Source organism: Pagrus pagrus, assembly GCF_965226575.1.
Source record: "Pagrus pagrus genome assembly, chromosome: 11".
NCBI classification, from domain to species: Eukaryota; Metazoa; Chordata; class Actinopteri; order Spariformes; family Sparidae; genus Pagrus; species Pagrus pagrus.
The window spans coordinates 15,765,694-15,790,713 of NC_140195.1; the positions used below are offsets into that span (position 1 = coordinate 15,765,694).

The 25,020-nt window shown below is 41.7% G+C and overlaps 2 protein-coding genes across 4 annotated transcripts in view; both read right to left on the reverse strand.

Moving 5' to 3' along the window:
- Window positions 1-1,954: 1,954 nt before the first annotated feature.
- Window positions 1,955-25,020, reverse strand: part of LOC311265887 (homeobox protein Hox-A2a-like) — a 57,435-nt gene continuing 34,369 nt past the window's right edge. For 2 of the 3 annotated variants that reach the window (XM_084367984.1, XM_084367986.1), the window contains 4 exons: window positions 22,489-22,530; window positions 5,161-5,308; window positions 4,640-4,812; window positions 1,955-3,037 (listed from right to left, as the gene is read on the reverse strand). In XM_084367984.1, coding sequence (XP_084224110.1) covers window positions 2,577-3,037; window positions 4,640-4,685 — 507 coding nt within the window. In that variant the 5' untranslated portion in view covers window positions 4,686-4,812; window positions 5,161-5,308; window positions 22,489-22,530 and the 3' untranslated portion in view covers window positions 1,955-2,576. The remainder of the gene's footprint in view (window positions 3,038-4,639; window positions 4,813-5,160; window positions 5,309-22,488; window positions 22,531-25,020) is intronic. The other variant, XM_084367985.1, reaches the window with a different exon arrangement.
- hoxc4a (homeobox C4a) lies at window positions 15,413-20,477 on the reverse strand. Its single transcript, XM_084367982.1, has 2 exons — window positions 16,924-20,477; window positions 15,413-16,406 (listed from the first exon to the last, which is right to left on the reverse strand). Exons 1-2 carry the CDS (start codon window positions 17,357-17,359, stop codon window positions 16,045-16,047), a joined length of 798 nt encoding a protein of 265 aa, XP_084224108.1. The 5' UTR covers window positions 17,360-20,477; the 3' UTR covers window positions 15,413-16,044.

Here is a 25,020-nt window from a genome sequence, read left to right on the forward strand (position 1 = left end):
TTTACATTTGTTGACTGCAGGGGCAAACGCTTTGTGAGACACTTAAAGCAGCACGTCTTTGTTAAAGACACAGCAGTTCTGTTTTCATGGCAGCTTAAGAAACGTCTTGATGCAGAGAGCATTTTTCAAGTCTAACCCCAAAATCAGTTTCACAACAGCTGCAAATGGGACAGAGCTACATCAGTCACTGTAAAGGACATAACGCACAAAATTCTCAAATTAATGATGGACCGTAACCAAAGCTGGTTTCATGGCACCACGGCTGGCGTCATTTATCACTTCAAAGATCCACTTAATGCGTCGCTCCAGTCTGATCAAAGCCCAGATTTTTAAAACAAAACATGGAAGGATTTTAGGCTTTGCAGTTCTTCCCCCCGCAAACAGATGTCATCAAAGGAGGGGGGTCAAGTGAGTAAAAAGGAAATAATGACTTTAGTTGCTAACTAGGAGTGAGAACAACCGGCTAACTTAATGTTGTAATGTTCCCCCTTGCAGTGGGGCCCTTGGAGGGAGCTTTTGTTGACCCTTGGGGATCCCCCTTGACCCCATCCACAGAATTACTGCACTCCAGTGTGTGGATCCTCCTGGCTTTTAGCGTCTGGAGGGAGAAAACCAGAGGTAAAGGTCCTATTGAGCCTCAGCACCATTAACACCATAAATCACTCGGCATATGCAAGAATCTCAGGAATCCGACACTGTCTGCTTCTTCCTTTTCCTCACAGTCCCCCCACTTTCTGTCTCTTTGCAGGCGAACATATTTGAAGCAGCGAACCTTTTCTTTCCTCGCTCTCGCCTTTATTACTTTTCTCTTAAATTACCCAGCTGTCACCACCTCTTTGATACAGATGTGGTTGCAGAGACCTTATTTTATTTTATTCAAAAATCAGAGTTATAGCTGCTGTATAGCTCCCACGACACCTACTGAGACCTGCTGAAAATGGTGTCAAATATTTACCAAATGACAGCTGATCCGTGGACTGATTAGCTAATAAATTAGGAGCAGGAAGTCATTCTATCCAGGACCACTAGGGGATCAGCTTCCTCGTTATACCTCCCCCCATTTCATAGCTGTCAGTGGTCCTCTGTGACAGCTCATTTACAGTAAGGCTTCTGATATAAAACTGTCAGCATGTCCAAAAATTTGTGTGCAGTTCTGTTAGGAATATTGATACTCCGGCTCACATTATCAACTTCTTGCTGTCTATCTTTGAAGTGCAATACTGCCGAGACCCAAGAGAACCTGTGACCCACTTCTGTCAAATAAACACATAATGCCCCCCGTGTGCATAATTTAGCACAGCGAGAGTCGAAATATTTTGGAAATCAAAAATAGCGAGAAGAAAATAATGTTTCCGTGACATCATTTACATTTGAGAATCCGCATGTCACAAAGGCGCAGGGGACGCTGTTATAAAACAATGTCCCCTCATTGTTCTTTAAGATAATATGTTATCATTAGTGATTGAACCTCATTGGTCTGTTGTGGCCTATGGGCTGCTGGAAGGGTTTCTGAGCTACACAACTAACATGCCCCCTGAGAGGGAGGCCAGCCCCGACTTGCAGCATTACAATTTGGCTATTGAAAAGGCAAGGGGTTGGGAAGGAGGAGGCAGGAGCTCTTGTCATGGTGCCCAGTGGGTTCAGAGCTTGTGGTTGGAGTGCTGGAAAGACTGCCTTGTCTCGGTGATTAATGGCGGGGAACTCGGAGGCAGGAGCGAGGGAGAGAGGCTTATGTGGCAAGATTGTGCAACTTGAATGCACAATACTGTAGAGTTTTCAATGAATCTAAAGCATGCCTTAATTTGATTACAGAATCTTTCTCATTCCCCCCCCCCCCCCCCCCCCATTTGGGATCTAATCCAAGAATCCTTAATCATGAAACACCGCTGGAAAAAAAATGTAATTCTAATCAGCGATGAATAGGGTAAACATTGTACAAGAGCTACAGTTTTCCCAAATGCATTTATTAAGCATGTACAGTATGTGACATCTCAATTAATCAGGAACAGTATCAAAGACTTTGCCGCGTCCTTTAATGGCTTTAACAAAAATATAACATCATTCAATATGAACATTACTCTGCTCATTTCACAGTTCAAACCATTTTACACAAATGACCTGCATGATGAAAAAAAGAGGCCTAGTGTGACACTTAAAAAATACAACCACTTAGCTATTATCTGCCAACAGAGGGAAATAGAAAACTCACTCATAGTACAACTCCCACATGCATTAAACATGCAACGACAAGACGAATGAGAACAGCCACGAAATTACAGCAAAACAACGTGTAATTATTAATTGCTCGAATGTCTTGTGCATGCTGTACAATATGAAGACCTGCAGCCTTCAGTAACCGAGCCTGAGAAACATAAATGATATCACTGTAGCTCTCCTTTAATTAAGACATGTTCACATAGTTTAATTAAAATGTTTCATGAATGGTGAACGGGTGTGTTCAGGGGGTTTCAGCACAGGGATGCTAATCAGACATCCTCCAGTCTTTCATAAGTCAGTGAAAGTGGATGTATCATTGAGATTTTGATGAGCACAGGAGGGATGGCCATTACGGGGCCCTAGGGCCACTTTGAAATGCCAGCATGGTGATGACTATCTGCGCCTGTACAGGAGGGCGGCGGGCCATTTGCAACAGATGGAAGTATGCAGCTCAGATGGGGCAGGTCTGCGGGGTGAACACACTGACCATCAAACAGAGAGGAGGACATGGGAGCGTAATCCATGAAGTGCAGCTCTGAGGAGGAGGAGGAAGTTCTAACAGCACATGGAAACCTCAGGAGGTCCTCACAGGGAGACAACTGGGACGAACCAGCCACCTTTCCATTCTTGTGCTCCTTCTTGTGCCTCATCCTGCGGTTCTGAAACCAGATCTTTACCTGGCGTTCGGAGAGCTGCAGCCCGGCGGCCATCTCCAGCCTCCGGGGTCGACACAGGTAAGGGCTGTAGTGGAACTCCTTCTCCAGCTCCAGCAGCTGGCTGTTGGTAAAGGTCGTCCTCTCCCTCCTGACGCCGAGCCTTCCTGATGCAGAAGAAGGTACATAAAGAAGATGGAGCCGTTAAAAGCCATAAAGTCTATCCCGCAGAAGGACCTCGAGTGCCAGCTAGGCCCACGTTAATCCTCAGCCAAGCAACCTGGGACAAAGTAGGGCCCTCAGCTCTTCCTGTGTATTCAGTCATGCTTGAGACAGTATACAAGACTGGCTGTCTACTGTGTCATGTGTTCAGGGGAAAGTTAGCTCCCGAAGAAGCAGTCTGGGGGAAACATCTGACGCCACTACGGCTGCCTGACAGGCCACATTAATCACGGCTACACACGGAAGCAGACCTGTCAAATCCCCATCTCAGTCACTTAAAAGGTACCTTGGGACCACCACTGAAAATAACCGCCATTAGAGATTCCATTTGACATGTATATGAGCGATACAAGGGGCCTGTTGATAACAATATGACATGCAGGGGTTAATGGGTACTTAATAAGGCCTACAGTGACCTTAGGGAGAAAACTGCACTTAACCACATCGGGAGCTTCCTTGTTAAGTGCGAGATAGTGATGCATTAGCATTACAAGTGAACCAAATAAACATTTTATATGTTTTATATATCCCATTTTGTTATTATTTGCTCTATCTGTTTTTTTCGTTTCTTTTTGTAAAACGTACCAGACTAGATCTGCAATGATTAGACGATTTATTCATTAGTTGATCGACAGAAAATGTGTTGCAACACTTTTTGATAACTGATTAATCATTTAAATCCATGTTTTAAGTAAAAATGTCACCCATTTGCCAGTTCCAGCCTCTTAAATGTGAAGATTTCTTGCTTTTCTTTGACATTTTTGAGAGGAAATGAAGAGTCTTTGGGTTTTGGACTGTTGGCTGGACAAAAGAAGCGATTTGAAGACGTCACTCGGGACTCTTTTTTTCACAATTTTTTGACATTTATGGACTGAGCAATTTATCGATTAATAATGAAAATAACCAGCGGCTAAATCGAAATTAAAATAATGAAAATCATCACTACTTGCAGCCCTGAGACACCATTTGATTTGACACTCAAGTTTAAGGACAGAGGTTATAATCGACTGACTGATCGGATTCAAACAGATCATACATTGATATTATTTAGATCCTCATTTGCAAATGAGCGTCTTAAAAGCAGCGTTTGTGCGGCCTGTTCACTGCAGCTTTCTGTTTTGAACTTAACCTACAGGACTGGAAAAATAACACTCTGTGATATGTGTGTGACTGCTCTGCAACATTAACACTCATTCATAGATTAAGTAAAACTAATAGAGAAGACAGAGCTCTCAGATCTGATGTACTTTAGTGCATCATAAATGATCGAGGTGACACATCAGACCAGACTTTGGCTTGCTCTGTTTGTACATTTCTGGGCTGAATGTTTCTTTAGTTACAGCAGTGCATTAAGTGTCTTCATGCAACAAAAAGTTTTACTGCTAAGGTCAGATTATCAGTTTATCAGTGTTTGAGATAAACATTCAATGCACACATTTGGATACATGGATTCACCCCATCAGAGCACTTAATGAAGACTGTGTCAACAGTACTTTGTGCTCAGTTATAGCTCTCAAATAAAAGATAATAAACAAAACCAGAGTTACCAGATTGTTCAGAGTCAGTGGTCCGTGGATTCATCCAGGGAAACATTACTCCTGAGCGGCAGATGGTGAGTAGACTGCAGCTTCTGCTCTTGATGTCCAGCTTGCCCTTGGCATGGCAGTGAACCAGAGGCTCCAGTGGGCTCTGAAACTGTTCACCTGGGTTCAACCTGGAACTGACATGAGCAGAGGAGGTCATGTTTTGCTGATTAAGTTCTGCTTCTTGGCCTCCACCACCACCTCCTCCTCCTCCTTCTTCATTGCATCCCGCGTTCAGTTTTGGCACTTGTCCAGAGCTCTTAGCAAAACTGTTGCCATGCAGCTGCAGTGGGAGGGCAGACTGTTGGGGGTCCATGGACCCAGCTCATCAAACTGTCTCAAATATAAAACCAGGAATCCCTCAGCAGTAGTAAAGACTAGGACTTCTGTCTGTCTAATATCCGATCACAATTAACCTGAATGTGTAAAGGCATACAGGGAAGAGCACTTGGAGTAACCATGTGGAGCATTTGAATAATATTTACCAGAAGGGTGCCGTGGTCACGTGTGGTCCTCCTCCAATGACAGAGCTCTGGAGTTGCAAAGTAATCCGCTGGCAACTTGGGGCGCCCGAAGAAGCTTCTGCGATATTTCTTCAGACAACATTTCAATGATCAGCCTGCGTTTCTTTACCTAGGGATGAAAAAAAATAACGGATTATGAATAGACGCCAACAACTGTGTGATCAGCGTGAGAGGGAGAGGGAGAGGTGTTTGTACGGAGAGGAGAGGAGAGAGGGGGGAGACAGACAGACAGACAGAGAGACAGACAGGCTGATTAAAATGTGTGGTGAGGAGCGTCTCATCACAAACTCAGTGTTGAATTCTTGTAATCATGTAAATCTTTTGACAGGACGGAGCCGCCGGTCGCAGCTGCACATCCTGAACTTTTGGTGGTAGGTTTTTTTTTTTCTCAGACAACAACGCGAGGAGCTCCTGGGCTCTGTCTATGAGCCGGAATAACACTGGAAAATAACGGGTTAGCGACCACAACTCATTATTTTTCAAGCAGCTCTTTTTTTTTAAATGTAAAACTCCTTAAAAATAAATTGCGCTCTGGTGTTTTTTTTCTCCTTCCCCCAATTAAACACAATGATAAATAATATTTACTCGCGTGTTTCCATGCGATTAGCTGCTCTATTTAACGACATTGTGCAATAAGGCTGTTTTTTTCCTTTTTTTTCTTAGAGATTATATCGGATAACTTGGTTTGCATCCTATTTAACTGGCCATCATAAATCGGCGGGCTTTCCTTTAAATAACAGCATATGCTTCTAACTGTCGGAGTGGAAGTGTAGCTTTGGCTTAATAGGATTCACTGGGAGTGGTCAAACAAAGGCTTCACAGTCATTGCCACACAAAGACAAAGGAGGCAATCATTAGAGGATTGTTTTCAATGGGAAGAAGCGGCGCATTTGCATGAATCGGGCATCACTGTACAGTATCAAGTGTCCCTGCCAGTGTCAGTGGACACTTTAGACGGTAGACATGGGTGACAAAGAGTATATATGATGGGGAGGGGAGATGATCAGCAGAGCCCTTATGTGCAAATGCAATGAGGAGGAAACAAGACAAGCAGGAAGTTAGAAATATAGCTATGAGGGTGCAAACACTTAAATAAAAATATGAATTTTGCAACTTCATTTAAAAGCCACATAATAAATATTTTTGGGGCTAAAAAGCTCCATCAAGTGTGGCCTAACTGAGTTACACTTGGGGGAAAAATATCTCATAAAACACGATTGCTTAATTCCACCAATACACAAATGCATGCAAAGTGGATAAATAACTAGAATAATAAAGCTATCACAATTTTTCTTTTTTTTAAAAAAAGCATCGTCCCCAAAACGAGAGAGCTCTTCTCCTGCAGGGCTGTGATATTAGCATCTCCTCCAGTGTGCCAGTATCCATCTTATAGCTGGAGCAGGCTTTAGATATAGGCTAAGTTCCTTCTGGTGTTTCACTACAACAAAGCTGTCGAGAAAACCCTCTTTAGATGTCTCTCAGCGGTGATGGATTATGCACTCAGGGTTGCATGGCTTGGAAGAAGAGAGGAGAGAGGAGCCTTCCCCCCTTTTTTTTCTGTTTCACCCCTGCTGCTGCTGCCACCATCACCTGAACCTCCGGAGTGGAGTCACGTCCTTGGGTCTTTTTATTTTTTTTAAATGAATTAAATATTCAAATTTGGGGTTTCCGGTCAAGGACATAATGCAAATACTACTTCCCCCCATACACTGTTTTATAATCAACACTAAACTGACTGTTAACTAATGATTTAATTGATCATAATCCAATTTTAAACTGTATAAAAATGCTAAACGTTTAGCTTGGAGACCTGATTTTAATTTGGAAGTAATGACAGAGTGTGACCTGGTGCGATCCTCAGCCTGCCCATTAAAATGTGCCAAATATAGTCCAACAGAGAAACATGAGTAATAGCCTAAAAAATTCAAATTAAAATCACATTATTTTTTATTGTTATTACTATTACTATTATTATTATTATTATTATTATTATTATTATCAGGAGAATTAGGCAGTATCCATCAGCTCCGACTGGAATGGTGGAAAGTAATTAAATTCGTTTTGTTTTCCTTGCCTCACACCCTTGAACACACTCTCTGAATTGGAGATAGGATCTATGATATACTAGCTCAGCAAGACCATAATTTAGCTCCTCCGCGCCTCCACCACAATTCTCCGTGAACTCTGTTTGAACCGCCTCAGTGGCAATAAATCATTTTTCTCTCTCACACAAAAGCGCGCCGGTCGCTCTGGGTGTCAACCCTTTTACAATTCCTCCTTACCTTCTGCGCTCTCTCGCTCGCTGACACAAACAACCAAGGAAATCGTCGATAAACTTTTATTTTTCATACCAATAACTTACAGAGAAGACCGTCGAGTGCGGAGAGAGAGAGGGGGGGAAAAAACGTCTGCAGCCGAGAATCTGCACAATGCGTCGAAAATCCTCACAATTTTCTTATTTTCCTTTTTCCATAAATTATATATTCTGTACACTTTAAGAAAACATAATTGGTTTTCAGAGCTCAACGAATACACGGATCAGTTAATGTATTTCCAGGGGGACAGAGCTGGGTAGATAAGAGGAGACTGAGAGAGAGAGCTGGGGAGAAGACGTTAATGGGCAGAGGATGCTGTCGGTTAAAACGGTGCATACAAATGGCGCTGTCTTGGCAGAGCAAGGGGAAGATTTATGGGCCCGGTGCCCTATATTGCTGTAAACAATGCAGAGTGAAATGAAAGGACTAGAGTTTGCAGACTGCACTTCATAAGTGAGGAAAAGACACACATTGTCAATTTCCCAAACAAGTCCTGACTTTTGCATCAGCGTGTGCATTAACACAGAGTATTAATTTGGGCCTGGTGGCAGCACAGCCCACTGCAGACCCTGCACGGCCTGTCTGTGGAGAGAGCTGGTCATAAATCCTGCAGGTCTGAGCCAGTGGAGGCCATCTGAAAGAGAACTTTGTGTTTGTTTACTCTGGAGAAATAAGTGTTTCAGAATATATATGTATGCTGTTAAAATAAAACAATGATGCAGCATAAAAACTATTATGGTTTTATATTGTTCCTGTGAAATCTGATTTTCAATACAGCTGCACTGATCCATTAGTTGTCAAGTAAAGAATCAAGCTTCTCAAATGTGAATATTTTCTGTCTTTTTTTTTTTTACTACATGACACTAAATTGAATATCTTTGGGTCGTGGACAAATCTTGTACTTTGGTAAACACTGATCAACATTTTTCACAATTTTCTGGTATAACTGATCAATTAATTTAAAAAAAGAGTCAGGATTCTCTGATTCCAGCTTCTTAAATGTGAATATTTTCTGTCTTCTTCGCTCGTCTTTGACAGTAAAGTCAGAATATCTTTGGGTTGTGCACAAAACTTGTGTTTTTTAAACACTGATCAACATTTTTCACTATTTTCTGGTGCTCTTTTAACCAAATAACTGATCAATTAATCGGTTTCAGTAATTTTATTAAAAATAAGTCACAATTCTCTGATTCCAGCTTGTTAAATGTGAATATTTTCTGGCTTCTTTAGAGCTAAGTGAGAATATCTTTGAGTTGTGGACAAGACAATATGTTTGAGGACGTCATCTTTGGTTTTGGGAAACACTGATTGACATTTCTCACAATTTTCTGACATTCTTTAGCCCGAACGACTAATCGATTAATCTAGAAAACGATCAAAATAATGCTTGGCAATGAAAACAATCATTAGTTGCATCCCTAACACAATAAGTGTTTATAGCTTGCACATGTATTTACTATTAAAAACCCTAATTTTGTTGCTTTCTCAAGTGATGAGAATTGAAAACATGGGCCGGTTTTGCGACAAACACTACAGTTACAAACAAACCTTAAACACGATACAAAAATATAAATATCTTACATTTAAAGCAATCAGTTTATCAAAAAGCCAGCCAGTCAATCTGGGGGTGATGGCAGGTTTAAATTCTGTGTTTTTTAAATTTTAATTATGTTTAGATTATGTACTTTGACTTTAAGGTTCAATTATATGTTGCATCAACATGTAACTTACATGTAAAAAAAGAGTAACATGTTATAGTAAGCCTACTAATCATTGCTATTGCAGGACTCATGATGATTTAATGAATATGTTAACGCAGGATTCCTGTTGCTCCACATTAACAAATAATCAAGTTAATGACTTTATGTATTTAGATCACATAAATCAGTTAAGAATGTTAATTCACAGTACATACATTAAATGACGTGACCAAATTAGCAGGATTCAAGTTTATTTTTATTTAGAGCTTTATTTGCTCAGCCTCTGATATACATAAAGACAGTATAGGCCTGTATAACTAATCATGTAACTGAAATGCAGCTAACTTGATGCATCAATTAATGTATGAAGTTTTTATTTTTTTTATTTTTGATCGATTGATTTAAAAAATTCAAGTGTGCAGCCTGCAGGCATCAACACAACAAGAAAAAGATGGCCACAAAACATCTCATAAAAACTGTTCAAAGAGAAGAACAATTCAGGGCGAACAAATCAATGAAAGAAAATGTATTATTTTGTCGGATACAGTGGTCTCCGTCTTAATAGCCATGAATTTTCTATAAATCTGGCAAAGACACAGCTCTCCTCCTGAAAGAGCCAACTCAGCATATCACATTCAGACAAACAAAATAAATGAAGCTTCTTCACCTGAAGTTTTTCAAACAAATGTTTTCTCAGGTCACTGCACACAGAGCAGCGACGGAGAGAAATGAATCACCGAGATCACACGAAACAGTATCTGTGAATTAACACTAACTAACTGATGATCTTGTAAGTGTGAGTTAACTACACAAAGTCATTAGAGCCAGACCGATATATCAACCGGCACGTATTATCGGCTGATAATGGCCTATCACAGATAGATCGGTATTGCGATTATCTAGACCGATATGCAACGATATGAAAATGTTTTTATTAAGAGATTATAATGCAGAAAAAGTAAAGTTTCCTGTTTCAGTGCACTGATATCCTTTTAGACAAACAGTGAGATATCCTGCCTCCATTACATATCTTTGTCACAAGTGGATGTTCACTAAATTTTAGAAATCAGTGCAAAAAATATGCCAATATATTATAATTTTGTTACTGTGTCAGCCTCAAAAATAGAGTAAGAGTCGGGCTCTCAAAGTCACAGTAACTTGATCATTTGTTAATGGTGAGTAACAAGAATTCATGATTCATCCTTAATTCATCAGGAGTCATTAGTTAGTTAAGCATGTAACTTGTACCCTTATTTTGCAGTCCTCATCCTCAGCTGACCTCAGAGGACTCAAACTATGAGGTGACTGCAGCAGAAATGCAACTGGTGTCCACACAAAGACACCAGAGAATCATTCTCAGAGAACAAATGCAATAAAAAAGCGCATTTTCACTTAACCTATACATAATTGTGGATCTATAGTCTCGGGATCCCATATTCAGATCACTTGTGCTAATGAAAAGTGAATAACATAATCATAACTCAATCTAGTGGCTGTCTGGGCCTCCAGTGACACCTTGAAACTGAGGGGGAAAATGAGTGTAATTTCTGAGGTCCTCAACGATGCAGCAAATAGGCTAATGACAAATTTCCCAGCGAGGCGTTATGATGACATAAAATATTACATGGCGAGTTTACCCAGGCCATCATCTCCACTGTGATGTGGTGTTGGAGGTCTACAGTGGGATATAAGAGTGTGGATCCAAGCTGCTTTGTCGAAATGTTTGCCAGCGCTGACAGTAAATCACTTCAACGTGCCTGATGGAGTTTTAAAATCTACTTTTATGCAAATTCATTTAAACTCTCCCTCCAGAGGAAGAAAGGCAGGAGAGACGTGGTGCATCTGCTCCCCAGAGTGAACGGATGGGAGAGAGATTTACGGATCTATGACACACCCACTGCTGGTCAATGCGAGAGAGCCTCTGTGTCCCTGGAAAATAGCAGCGTGACCCCTGTTTCAACTCTCAGCCTTTATGCAACTGCCATGGCTGCCGTTTAAACACACCCCACCGTAACAAAACACACCGAGCCCGGACCTTTTCAACACAGAGTGGCCGAGGAAGACACTCACCTGAGCCAGAGCGCAGAGGAGAAAAAAAAAAATGTTTGCGCTCGTGAAAAACAATAAAAGCAGGTCATAAACCAACGCCGCCGTCACAACAGCTGACCACTCCTGCCTCGCGTTTGCTCTGGTGCAAAATAAAAAAAAAATATTTCGACGGCTGTTTGTGTAAAGTTTTTATATCTTCCAAGAGAGAGAGAGAGGGGGGGGGAGAAAGAGAGAGAGGAAGAGGAAGAGGGAGGGAGAGCTCTCGCCGGAGGTGCTCGTAAATCACGGGGAGCCTGCAGCGGTGCAATGTGAGCTGAAAATCATGCGTGTGATTCAACAGTCTCAAGTCAGAAAAAGAAACCAGTTAGGAGGCTGAGTAAGTGTTGTGGAATTTAAACACTGGACTTCAAACACGTAAAATACAGCATTTTCCTGCAAGGTGCTGAGGTGAAGAATAACTTCAGCCTCTCTGAGTTATTCCGCAGCTCCAGCTGGAGGAGAGAGGGGCTGATTAGCACGAGCTGGATGAATATTAAATATCAAAAGAGTTTATTTTTAAACTTTATAAAAAGCCTCGGATGTGGTGTTGTTTTTTTAAATTAATGTTGATCTTCTGACAGGTAAGGCTATACAACTTTAAAGTTAGCAGAGTCATTAGCTTGCTTATAAACGTGTACATTTCACGATTTTGCTTAAATATTGTGATGCTGTGTAAACATTTGGAAAAGCTTCCATCGGGCGAGACGAGGCTTGATTCACGACTGACAGGAGACATGAGCTTTTTGTTTAAACACGTATTTTAAATCACTCTGTTTATCCTCATTAGAAATCACACAAAGCCTTGTATGGACGTGTTAATTAAATCCCTCTCGAAGCTGAGACAAATCTCTGTTTCTAAACTGCACACGTCTTCAATGACAAACGCTCAAACAAAACGCGACATCCAAGTTATTGTTCAGAGTAACCTGAGCTACACCTGTAGCCCAGGACACAGGAGGAGGAGGAGGAGGAGGGGGAGGGGGAGGGGGAGGAAGGAGGCTGAATTATCACACACATGACACACACTGAGATTGGATGTTTGGCTTTCAGTGGCAGCTGTTTATCTTTGGAGGCATGCTGTCGAATATGTTTCCATCAACGCTGAATATTTGGTGCCGGCCACACAAGAATAAGGAGCAACCAAACAAGATTATTCTAACAAATGCAAAGCTGCTGGCAACAAGAGGAAGACAGATTAAATAAAAAATAAACATATGTACCACTTGAGTTCAGAAGTGTATCGAGGCTCACAGTCGCAGCAGCAGCTCTCGTTTTGTAGTTTTTTGTTACAATCATAACGATTTTTTTGGAGCGAATCTGAATTCGCACTTGGATTTAAAAATAAAAGTTTCGAGGGGAAAAAGTTTGCAAGGTTCTTGCGTCCGCACACCTTGAAGGTCCCTGTCCATCAACTAATCACGCTGACCAACTGTCCCAGTACTGTCACAAACACCTGGCTATAATAGGCAGCTTACTTTTGAGCGGAAGTGCTGACCCGAGGCCACAGCTATTCTCTTAAGTCTCACAGACAGAAGTCACGTGACCGCACCAACTATTTTTACTGCCCTCTGTTTTTTGGGGGGAAGAGACTTTGGGGGGATGTAATGAATCCCTGGGAAACGTGACGTTTATGAAGCTCGGTGCTAATTTTATCAGTTGCATCAAAAATGCCTGCAAACTGTTTCTTACTTCTCCCCGGCAGAGATTAAAACTCAGAGAATCAGATTCACGCATGTTTTTACTCTTTACTTATGTTGTCACTGCGTAATCTCCGCTGAGAGGGGCACTGTGTAGGTTTAGAGAAGAAATTCAAACTCAGAGTTTTAATATTTACAATATAAATGAGGAAAATAATAAAAAAAATCTAAATATTTATGTTTTCCATAACCGAATAAACAAGCTGTTCTCAGAGGAAAATAAAGTCCAGAACACTGCTTGAAGCTAGAAAGGTGGCAGGGTCCGCCACATATAAACAAAGTAAAACAGTATGAATGTGTTGTCCTTTCAGTCTGTTTATCAGCCAATGAAGATCTTTCTCTTCTGATTTAACTTCATCAGCACCTTTAAAGTCATCACAGATTATTGCCAGCAGCTTTGGGAACGATTTCAGGCGCTCCACAGAAGGCGCATGTTTGGAGGTCCTGTAGCCTGTTGAAGACAGTCCGAGAGTTCAACACTGTCCTGGGTCACTCCGACTAACAAAAGAGAGCAAGACATTCAGTGATGCCCCGCTGCAGGCCTCTCTTTAGGCACGACGCGGAAAAATCCACAAAGAAAGCGGAGGCCAAGGGGGACCAGCGAGGGCGCACACAGAAGGTACACGTATAGAGAGTGAGTCAGGTCACAGGGTTGGAGAGGTCGGCCATCCAGACTGAAATGAGCCTAATGGGACAGAAAATGTGTCCTCGAGGTGAACTCGGCCTTCTCCCACTACTCCCCCCAAACTTCAATAAAGTACCTTTTCAGCCTCGCGACATGGAGGCGACAGGGCCTCGAAAGGGATTGGAGGGATGCTGCGACTGTGGCGAGGACATTAATTTCTCTAATCTGTCCAGCAACATAAAGGCTCGTGGATTCATTTTTCAGCGCCGTCTCAACACTATTCTAGTGCCTTTCCAAAGCCACGTCAAGAAGGCAGATGTCAACCGCTCTGGCTCAGATAAAGTGACTTACTTTAAGCGTTAAACTCTCACATTTTAGGGGGGTATTGGTGAGGTAGACGGCCTGGTGGTACATGATATTTGGTAAGGATCAAAACTGGCTGTTGGCAGAGGCTGTTTTTTTCCAGAACGCAACACAAAGCTGTGCAGTGAAAGATTGATGGAGGAGAATACCTCTTCCTTTTGTGCTCTCCTGCCCCCCACTACGCCAGCGATTTTATAAGGCCTATTCATGTCACAATTTCAATAATCTATCAAATTCTTGCGCGTCTCTGGGTTTAAGTCATGGTCGATCTGAAACCTTCTGCACAGATCTGACAAAACAGAAAGGAAAAAAGAAAGAAAATGAATGCATCTTTGTGAGGAAAGAGAATCGTAAGACGCTTCAGCTTGAGCGATATTTTGGTCAGAGCGTCGCACCAGTCCAGCAGATCTACAGTCGTAAACAGTCCTGCAGGGTGTTGATGACGTTGCAGCGAGCGCCGGATTTTGAAAAATGTAGTTTTTCTTTTTGTATTCACGCCAGCTGCTGCACACTGGAGGCACACAAAAAAGTGCCCACAGGGAAGACAGCAGGTAAACGTGACAAAGAAGCATAAAATTAAAAAAAAAACCAAAGAGTGAACACACAAGAGAAATATCAGCATTGCTCCTTTAACCTGATAACAAAGGTCACCATCCTCCCACTGGCGAACACCACATGACGCAGTATGTAGACTCTATCTGCAATTCACGACTTTATTTTATTTATTTGTATTTTATTTGTTTGTTTGTTTGTTTTTCTTTACATTTGAAAATTCCCATGGCGCAGTGGACTAATATAGAAATAAAAAAGCAGGGCAACTACTTGAGGTTACAAAATGTTCACAACAACCTATAATCTCTAACACATTGCAAATGTCCTCTAAATTAATCGCATGCAGCTTTTTTTTGTGTTCAAGGCAGGACGAAGGAAGCAGAGAGAGCTTCAGTCGTGGCAGAGGCAGTGCAGTGTGGAGTGGAGGGCCTCACTGGCGTTAATTGAATGCCCTTCAGACTGATGAGGTTGCACATAATGCATGGCGCAAACTATTTCTTTTTTTTTTCTTCCTCCAGATTTTTAGAAATAACTTTAGTCCATTATGAGTCAGGCTTTAACACACACACACACACACACACACACACACACACACACACACACAAGCATACATACATACACACACACACACAGTCTGTACACACTGCTAATTTAAAGACGCAAAAATGAGCTGCAGGACTTACACAGTTTAAAAACACAGTGATTCTTGTTTCTCCTTCTCATGAAATGTTCAAGTATTCACACATCTGTACACTTTGAAGGTGATCTCTCCAAAACAGCCAGAAAAACCACCCCCCCCAAAAAACAAATAAACAAAACAAAAACAAATAGCAGACCTCATCTTGCCTAAAATGAAGTTCGACCAAACGTATGTAAAACTAGTAGACACTCACTGTTTTATTGACCAATATGATTAGCACAAGTACACTACACTCCGTTTATTGCATTTCACAATAATCTGCTTTTTAACGGTCTAAACACAACATCAACACCACAAAACTAAATAGTAAAATCAAAAAATCCTGTTTCTGAAATACACGAGGTAATTTCCACACATTGTTATTATCCAAAACATACAAGTTCAAGATCAATGGTGTGTTCCAGCCTTTTTTTTTTATACCAAAAATAACTATTATTATATTGATTTCCTTCCAGTGTTTGTTTGAAATAAATAGATTGTGCATTTCACCTTATTGGGCAGCAGGGCAAAAAGAATGGCCCACAATAACATTTCGATAAAATGTATATTTTTTCTACTTTTTTTTTTTTTTCCTTCATTCAAAACATTTTTTAATAAAAAACATTTTAATTGAGCTTCAAATAAATTAAACCCTGTGTCACGTAAAAATAATTCATCGGTATTCGCAGTAATCCATGCTATATAACATGCATTTTATATAACTTTGGACTTAAAGGAAACCGCACAAGATAGCTACGAAAACAAAATATATAATTGTTCTATAAATAACCAGTTCTTTTTCTACCCCCAGTGTTGCTTCGTGGTTTTATAACCTGGTAATATCCTCGCCATGCTGTGCTCCGGTGAGTTCGTCGGGGGCCCCAGTGTTAGTGGCCGAGGCAGCGGCAACAGCGCCGGCTGCTGAGCTTGTGTTGGACCCGGAGGAGGAGGAGGAGGATCTCACTTTGGTGTTCGGCAGCCTGTGATCCTTTTTCCATTTCATCCTGCGGTTTTGAAACCAGATTTTAATCTGTCGCTCGGAGAGAACCAGGGTGTGGGCGATTTCGATGCGCCTCCGCCGAGTTAAATATCGGTTATAGTGGAATTCCTTCTCCAATTCTAAGACCTGCTGCCGGGTGTATGCTGTCCTAGACCGCTTGGGCTCCGTCCCATTGTAAGCCGAGTTCACTGGAAAGAGCAGAAGTGGAGAGAGAAAGGGAGACAGAGAAAGGGAGGAAAGGAGGGGTAAACAAGAATGGCCTCAACTGAGATATGGCTGGAAAGATTTATTGGATATGAATGTTTAGCTGTTTGAGAAATTTAAATGGGAAGTTAAGAACTTCTCAGCGTAATGAGAGGACACTCACATCCAACTATGAGCTAAATTATTAATGCAAGATTACAAAGCTCGATTTTTTTTTCTTTCTTATTCATTTCTCCCCCTCTCTCTATCGCGCAATACATAACAGCAGAAGCCACATGGTGATACGGCTGCCCTGAGTATACCTCGGCTATAAAATTTATGGTGGGTGTAATTACCAATGCCGAGTCGTAAATCCGCCTCAATTGTGCCATTTCAAAGGCTTCCCTGCTATCGGAGCAGGGGCTGGCAACGAGATGGGAGTCAGAGGGACTGATAAAAGGGAGGGAAAGGGAGAGAGGAGCATGAGGAGTGCAGGGGAACATAAACACACAAGTTGCCTACCAGTGCTGACGTGAATTTTCTTCATCCACGGGTACACCACGGGCTGCTTGGAGGAGGCTGTGCTGTTTGGATGCTCCGGGGTAGCTTGGTTGCAGGCGGAGGTTGCGGCCGGTGGGGTAGCGGGGGACATGGACAACTGTGGGGTTTCACATGAAGCAGGTTGCCCTTTCCCTGTCAGCAGGTGCGCAGATTGGGGTACTCCATGTCCCCTTGGCGTGTCAGGTTCAGGGATGCTTGCACAGTTATACTGGCGCTCTTGGTAGCTCGCCCGCGGAGGATATAACTCCTGATGGTGATGCTGGTAGCCAGAGTCCCTTGCGCGGCTGTAATATTCTGGACTATGCTCAGGGATGTAGTTATTTTGCGAATATTCCTCGCATGGAGGAAATTTCGGATCAATGTAGTTAGACTCCATCAAATACGAGCTCATGATCATTAATTTCTGGAGTGGAAAATAATTTTTCTAGCTTTGTCGTTTTTCTGCTCCATAAAGCCCTCCTACTTGCGAGCAGCCCTGTAAAGTTACTTTTACCACGTGACCCAGTGGCCCAATAGCAGAGTAAGAGGTAGTTCCCGGATAAGGAACCAGAGGTATTTAGCATACCTACAGTCGCCATTGTGGGCACAAATCTCTCTCTCTCTCTACCTCTCTCTCCCACTCTCTCTCCCCCTCTCTCTCCCTCTGGTTGTGTTAGCGAGGCAATTGATCTTGGGGACAAAACTAGTAGCTAGTTGCTGACCAAGGAAAAAATAAAACAGGCAAAATCCACTGGTCTCAATTATTCAAAGGGACAATAGGTGATTCGCCAAGGATAAGGCACAACAATAGCAAACCAATCATTTTTTTGCGCCTTATATAAAGGTTATCTGCTAATTAATGAAGGCTTTACCAGCAGCACCTCAGCTGTGAGATTACAACACGTTTAAGAATCACAGCTGCATCAGTGCTGGTGAGACTCCTAAAGCTCATTACAGCTCCAATATTTAGTAGGTGAATCTAAATGTCAGAGAGGACTGGACTGAAGTGGAGTGGGGTGGTGAGATGCTCTGGAGGTGTGGTTGATGTTTGGAAATCAGGCCTGATCATTTATAACGCTGGAGAAAAAGGTGGACAGGATGGAGTCTGGCTGCCTAAACAAAAGCCTTCACTCAATGATGGGATATTTGTCTGGTTTTGAAGTGTTGTTCTTTTTCCTTCAAGGCCATTCATTAAAAAGGTTCTGCCTTCGACTTTTAATTAAAAATAGGTGAGGATAAGATTAAAAAATGGGCTGATTGAAGCAGGGATTCTTACGCTGACGGGAGTATGGTGTTTGAAGCTGCCCTGAATGTCACAGCAGCAAATATCAGTAAGAGAAGAAGATGAGAAGGAGAAAGAAAAGCCTCGGCGGTCCTGGTAAACCGCACAAAACAGTGAAAGTGTATAGAAGAGAAAAGCAAAAATGTGATACATGCCTTTATTAAAGGTGCACTGTGTAGTTGTAGTTTTGTTATGTCAAACAAACTAAATAAACCAACTCTGTTTGCAAACTGACCTTAAAGGACAACACATTCATACTGTTTTACTTTGTTTATATGTGGCGGACCCTGCCACCTTTCAAGCTTCAAACAGTGTTCTGGACCTTATATTCCCTTGAAAACAGCGTTTTATTCAGTTATGGAAATATAATTATTACTGAGTTTGTATTATTACCTCATTTATATTGTAAATATTAAAATTCTGAGTATGAATTTCTTCTCTAAACCTGCACAGTGCCCCTATAGGCGGAGAAAACGCAGTGACAACACAAGTTAAGAGTAAACACATGCATGAATCTGATTCTCTATTGTGAACTCAGAATTTCAAGCTTGAGTTTCTTCTCCAAAGCTACATAGTGCCCCTTTAACAACCTCTACTTCTGAAAGACACAACAATTATTAAATAAAAGTCACCTGAACTTACATTAAAATGTCCTTATAGGCATTGTGATATCACAACACAACAGTGGAGAACAGGCAGAGCAGTAACACTACTGCTGCACTACAAGCATGATGTCAACAATGGAGCCAAACTAACTCAACACTAGGTGAAACTAGCAGACATAAAACAGCATCACTGCGGTGTCACAACCCCAACAACCGTGCACAGCAGCATCCTCATGATGTCACAACCCAGTCTGCAGTGGGACACAACCAGTACGATGTCACACATCTAATAGAAAGGGGACCATAGAGTCTCAGGACCACTGTCACACAGAAGTTCAGCTCAATATTGGGTTGCCACCAGACACAGCCAGAGAGTTGAGGAGCAGCTGTGCTCCCTCACATCAGATTAAAGAGCCCTCCCACATGCAGGGCACAAGTCCTGCATGTAGACTTGCAAAAAAAAGGGGGTGGGGACCAAATACTGTTTGTATTATTTAATGCTATTAAGGCTTTTATGATAAAGATCAAACTCTCATCTGTGTTATTGCCATTCTGCTCATGGCTCTCTCTTAAACAGCATTTTAAAAAGTTCTTATCTTTTTCCTTGCAAGCCCTAAATAAAAACACATGACTTCCATTTAAAGCAATTGAATCTGTCTGTGGACACACACAAACCAATCTTTATGACAGTAAAATGCTGCGAGGTAGGAGGTAACATAGCTGTATAAGTACTGACATAAATTCAAACTATGGTCACAATATTTCCACATTTTAAAAAAATGAAAAGAAAAAAAAAACAAGATGGTGCCAATAATCTTCCAGCCTCCAAATGTTAGATGCTAATCACGGCTGCAGCACTGACCATCAGCCACATTACTGGAGGTCTGCTGTTACACTGTAAACTGATCCTTCCTGGCTGTGTAAACTTGTCATGTGCTGTATGCTTCCCATTCTTACCTCACAGTCAGCTGTGCTCAAAAACACACAGAGGGGTTAATAGCTCAGCCTCCCAACAACATCCAGATTATATTTCTTCTTCTCTTTTTGTTGTGATCATAGTTGTGAGGTCACCAGCAAGTAAAACCACAAGCACAAGAAATCCTGAAATAATAATAATACCTATATACAATAAAGATAAAACGGTTTAAGAAACAGCACACAAGTCAATCTGTTGCAACGTTAACAGTTGTGTCTGTTTCAGCAGCAATAATTACATAATATGTTTAAAAAGGAGGTGAAATGTCTTCATCTCAGGCTGTCCTGTTTGTACAGAATGCGCACGACATTTCTATTACCCCTTGCGAGGATGTTAGAGGCGTTTTATAGAGCAATAAAAGCCGTAAATCAGTCACTTTTAAACGACCCCTGGTTCCTAACGTGTTTTACAGGGTCTGACACAGTAGTAGCCGCGCACTGCGCACACATGGCTCTGCTCTCTGTGGCCTACCTACACAATCTACGGCTGTCTGGACTATGAATACACTTCGAGACAATGTTATTGCGTTGCTAGAGCCGCACGTGTATATCACTCATGCTTGTGTATATGCAGTAATAGCAGAGGGGAAAAAAGCCAGAGATGCTTGAGGAAGAGGAGCAGCAGCAGCAGGGTCCAGAGGCTGCTGGCGTGGTATTTCAGTTGCCCATGTATTCCTGTAGAGACGTATTTGCGACTGTTTGTACTTCACACAAATTCGGTTCTACAGGGTACATATAGACAACTAATGTGTTTTGGGGTTAGAAGCTGCGGAGGTTGCATCTCTCAGGCAAAGGATGGCACAGTGTCATCAGAAATATTAAAGCTGCAATAGAGTGGAAATAGTGCGTAAAGCGTGCGCCAAAGCGGAGGTTGTTTATCAGGTTGACTGAAGCCAAAAACACAAACAAAACGCTCTTTAAATGACAGAAACTACCTTCACATCTTCACTGAGAATCCGTTCACACACACACACACACATGCAACCACGTCGTGTGCACAGGACAAGAGGCTCTGTTCTCTCTTAACATTCACCCTCTGCCTTTGAGGTAGCTCCTATATGAATATTCAGTCACAAACACGGCGGATACAAAGGGACGGCGTGACAGCACAGATGAAAAATAAGTTTCCATTGTTCCCAACCGTTTCTTCTGCTTGCTATTACCATACTGACCGCTCGGTAACCTTTCTTCCTGCCACTCTGGAAGCTAATGAGAAAAGCCTCGGATGAAAAATGCAATATCAGACATGTGACCTGTTTCGGAGGGTTATTAAAAACAGCAAACACGCTCAGATTGTGAATCAATGGAATTGATTACAGTGGCCATGTGCACGAGGGGGGGACTCTTCAAAGACTGTCAGAAAACATCTTAATCTACATATTTCACCGCGTGCACTCTCAATAGATTTTCTTTTTTTTTTTTTTTTTATTGAAGGAAAAAAACATCCTGAGCCAAGAAACTGTGATCTAGCGAGGAAATAGTCCTCCCCAAAAAAATCTAGCTCGTGTTCATTTGGCTTTATCTAAACACATGCTGTTTGTTGTGCGCCAAAGCAGTGTGAAGGAGCTGCACGCACACCACGCACTCCCTCTCTCTCTCTCTCTCTCTCTCTCTCTCTCCCCGCGCGCTCTGGCGGACGCATTTTAATATTAGTTAGACAGCCTGACCCGCGTTTCACCCCTCGCGTTTGACTGGCTCCAATAGTTCACTGCCAAGGATTATTGATGGAGAGACAGCAATGAATTCTTTCTCCCCACAAATGGCTTTCAGATCGTGCACCTAGTTCAATAACTAGTTATAATGTAGAAGTACAAAAAATGAGGCCCTCAGGCGGACTAATTTGATGTTTCATTTGTTCATTTGAGAAATTGTTAAGCTTTCTTTTTTTCTTTTTTCTTTTTTTTTTCTCTTCCTCGCCCTGCAAACTAACAGCCGTACAAGCGTGTTCACACATGTTCATATGTAAACAAAATAAATCTGCTGCAAAACTATGCGGAGGATTGTTGCTCTGTCTGTGCTTCGGCGCAGCATCAGCTGACCTGGATGCAGACAGTGGTGGAGCAATATCCCCGCTCCCTGATGAAAACGGTTACGATGCGCGTTTAATCAAACCCTTAACCTAATAGCCTGCACACGTTTACTCTTCCCCAGGTGTAATAACGTTACGCCGGATCGTCCAGTTAAAATAAAAAAGTTTTTAATGAAGTGCAGACAGACTGGAGACTAGTTGGATATGAATACCCTGTAAAAGCAGCAGCCAGGGGAGCAGAGCTGGTTTTAGATACAAAGATGCCCCAAAGAAACCATTGGTTGGTTTGCAGTTCATTAAAGCAACGCTGCGGTTCATTAGACTCCCTCACCGCAGAGTTAAATCCAGATCACCTGCGTGCAACTTCACCGGCTCTTCACCGGACACCGCATTAAGACAGATATTCGACTTTAATTTGAGTTTTTGTTCACGAAATTGCAAAAGAAAAGAGGATATTTATTTGGGATTAAATGCGCCGATTCCTTCTACAAACACCATCATTCCTGCACACATTTCGTTAAGAGTTCAGGCATCAGTGGCCTTGATGTCAGTGGAGCCAGCTGTTTGCCTACAGCCAAATAACAAGCTCCATGAAGTGTTACATCTCTTGACTAAAGCCAGGTGGGTAGGCGTGGGGGGCGATGGATAACACTTACTGATAAATCCACGGTCACACTCATCCTGACCCGAGGAATAGTCTGAAAAATAGAAAGGGGGGAAAAAAACCGAAAATTAGATCAAGAAAAGAAAAACTTTTTGCAGCCAAATTGGATCATTTAAATTCTTGAGAAATATGCTTAAAGTCTAGGGGGGGAAATTAAGTGAATATATATTAAAAAAAACATATTAGATCGATAGGATACTCACTGATCATTCTCTAGATTAATTGAGAAAGTATTTGTGAAGGCAGCAGGCTAATTTGTTGCAATAAACGGATGCATTGTGTGTGCAGAATATTTCGTTTTTGCTCCATTTAAAATCGCCACCATAGCGTAAAATTACAACAAATAAATAACAATAAAATCAAATGGAAATGAGAGCAACAATTGATACAAAAATAATAGAACAGAATTCAAACTAAATTATTTTCCCTCAAGTTTCCTCCAGTGAATTTCTGGGCGCACAAATAGAGAAACGAACTGTTTGGATATGTGCTGCTATTATTTCATATTAATGATCCTGCAGCTCGTCCCTCTGCTCTGATCTCCTCTGTTATCCAGCCTAATTGAAGGGAGACTGCTGCCCTAGAAAAAAAAAAGCCCTGACATGTGTGGACTCCAGCAGAACTGGGACCGAGGACAGAAATTTAGGACGGGTCATTTTCAGACAGTAAAAGTAAATTTACAAGCATTCTCGGTGTTTCCTTGGGCAAATGTGCTATGAATAGAAATCCCTGGCTGGACTTAGACGGCGGCTGAATTATGACGAACAGTCAATAAAAAAAAATCACGACTTTGTCTTCACATTGTAAATAAATTCAGGTTGTGCTCCAAGACGATGTAATTGGACTTTATGGTTCTTATTCGGGCTCAGACAAAGGGAAGTCTGTGCTCACCCGGAAATGACCTCTGCGGATTGAATGATGGCGGTGTCAGCTCCACAGGTCAAAGAAAGCGATACAAGAGCTCACAGAAAACGGATGTTTGGACTGTTTTTACTGTAGTGATATGAGACTGTTTTCAGTTACTTTGCTCCAAAATTAGATTAATGTCTGATTCAAACTTCCTCCAAAGATGCAATTACTGAAAAGTCACGAGAATAAAATAATTTCGATAATAATTAGAGCCCTGTAACCTCTTCGAGGACACGACCACGCGTCAAATTTATCATAATTTACAGAAAAAGGAAAAATATTGATATCTTATTTTTCGGAGGAAACATTTCTTTAAATTTTAGGTTGTTTTTTTATTTTATTTTGCGAGTTTATTGTGATTTTTTCCCCTCTCTGGTCACTGTGAAAATGACATACAACTGCACAAAAAAATAGGGTAAAATAAAAATAAAATCTTAGGATGAGGACAGCACGACTGCATGCCCAGCAGTGATTTACCCACACAGGAGCGTGTCACACAGTGCCCCCTATTGGAAGTGTATAATCGATCATGCTGCAACACCTAAAAAAAAAACAATCCCGTTTTTTCTCGTAAAAGCTAAAAGACAAAACAGCAAATACTCTGAGCCATCACACAATATGACACGTGTTAATGCAGTTAATGCTACATCACAGCCAGCCTGCTGCACCTTGCTCTGTCCGTCAGCTGAGCTACACCCACCCTCCCCAAACAAGACTTTATATCAAAATTATCCACACATTGATTAAGAAAAGAGCAGCACTTCTAGGCTGAAGTGCTTTCTAAGACACATGGGCAATTAAATGATGTGCACGACAGAGAAACAGAAAATTATCGAGCTTATAAGATCACATCGCCTCATCAGTCTCCAAGCTGATCAATTCAGTAATATCTGCCACTGCAGGGAGGACAACAGGGTCAGAAGAAGCGGCTGTTGTTCGAGAAAGGTGCCTTTTTAAAGTAAAAACACGCAGCAGTCATGCCTCCACAGTGTTTATCGCAGGTCCCATAATCACACTGAACGAGCGCCTTTGAAGCAAACCTGTGCCTTGGCCCAGACATGACCCTAAAACAACAGGAGCTCCACGAGCACAAACACCAACCTCACGTCAAGGTGAAGCAGAGAGATGGAGCATTTTAATCAGGAGGTTTTGGATTTCATGGCTCTGTCTATGGCGCAGTATTTCAAGCTGCGAGACATCATTCTAGCATCACACAGAGCTGAAGTCACGTTTTATTCCAATGCATTCAGCTACAGACACAAACTATAAGACTGTGTGTGCAGAGAAATCACATACAGGTGTGCAACAGAAGGGAGTGAGTATGTTTGTTGGAGAGGGAGAGGGAGGGAGGGGTGGATGTTGAAGCTGGACGCCAGATGATTTTTTTTTTTTTTTTTTTTGGGTTGTTCTGGCGGACTTTTCATTTTTCTCACTTTTCATTCAAATATTTTTCCATCCTCTTGCTGACAGGACTAACATGCAAAACACACTGTTGAATCAAAACACACTGCCACTGTGTCTCAAATCTGTGGCGAGGCATTGAAACGTCCATTCTCCTTGTTTTGTAATTTTTGGCTTTTTTTTCTCCTTAAAAAATCAAAATCTGGCACAAATA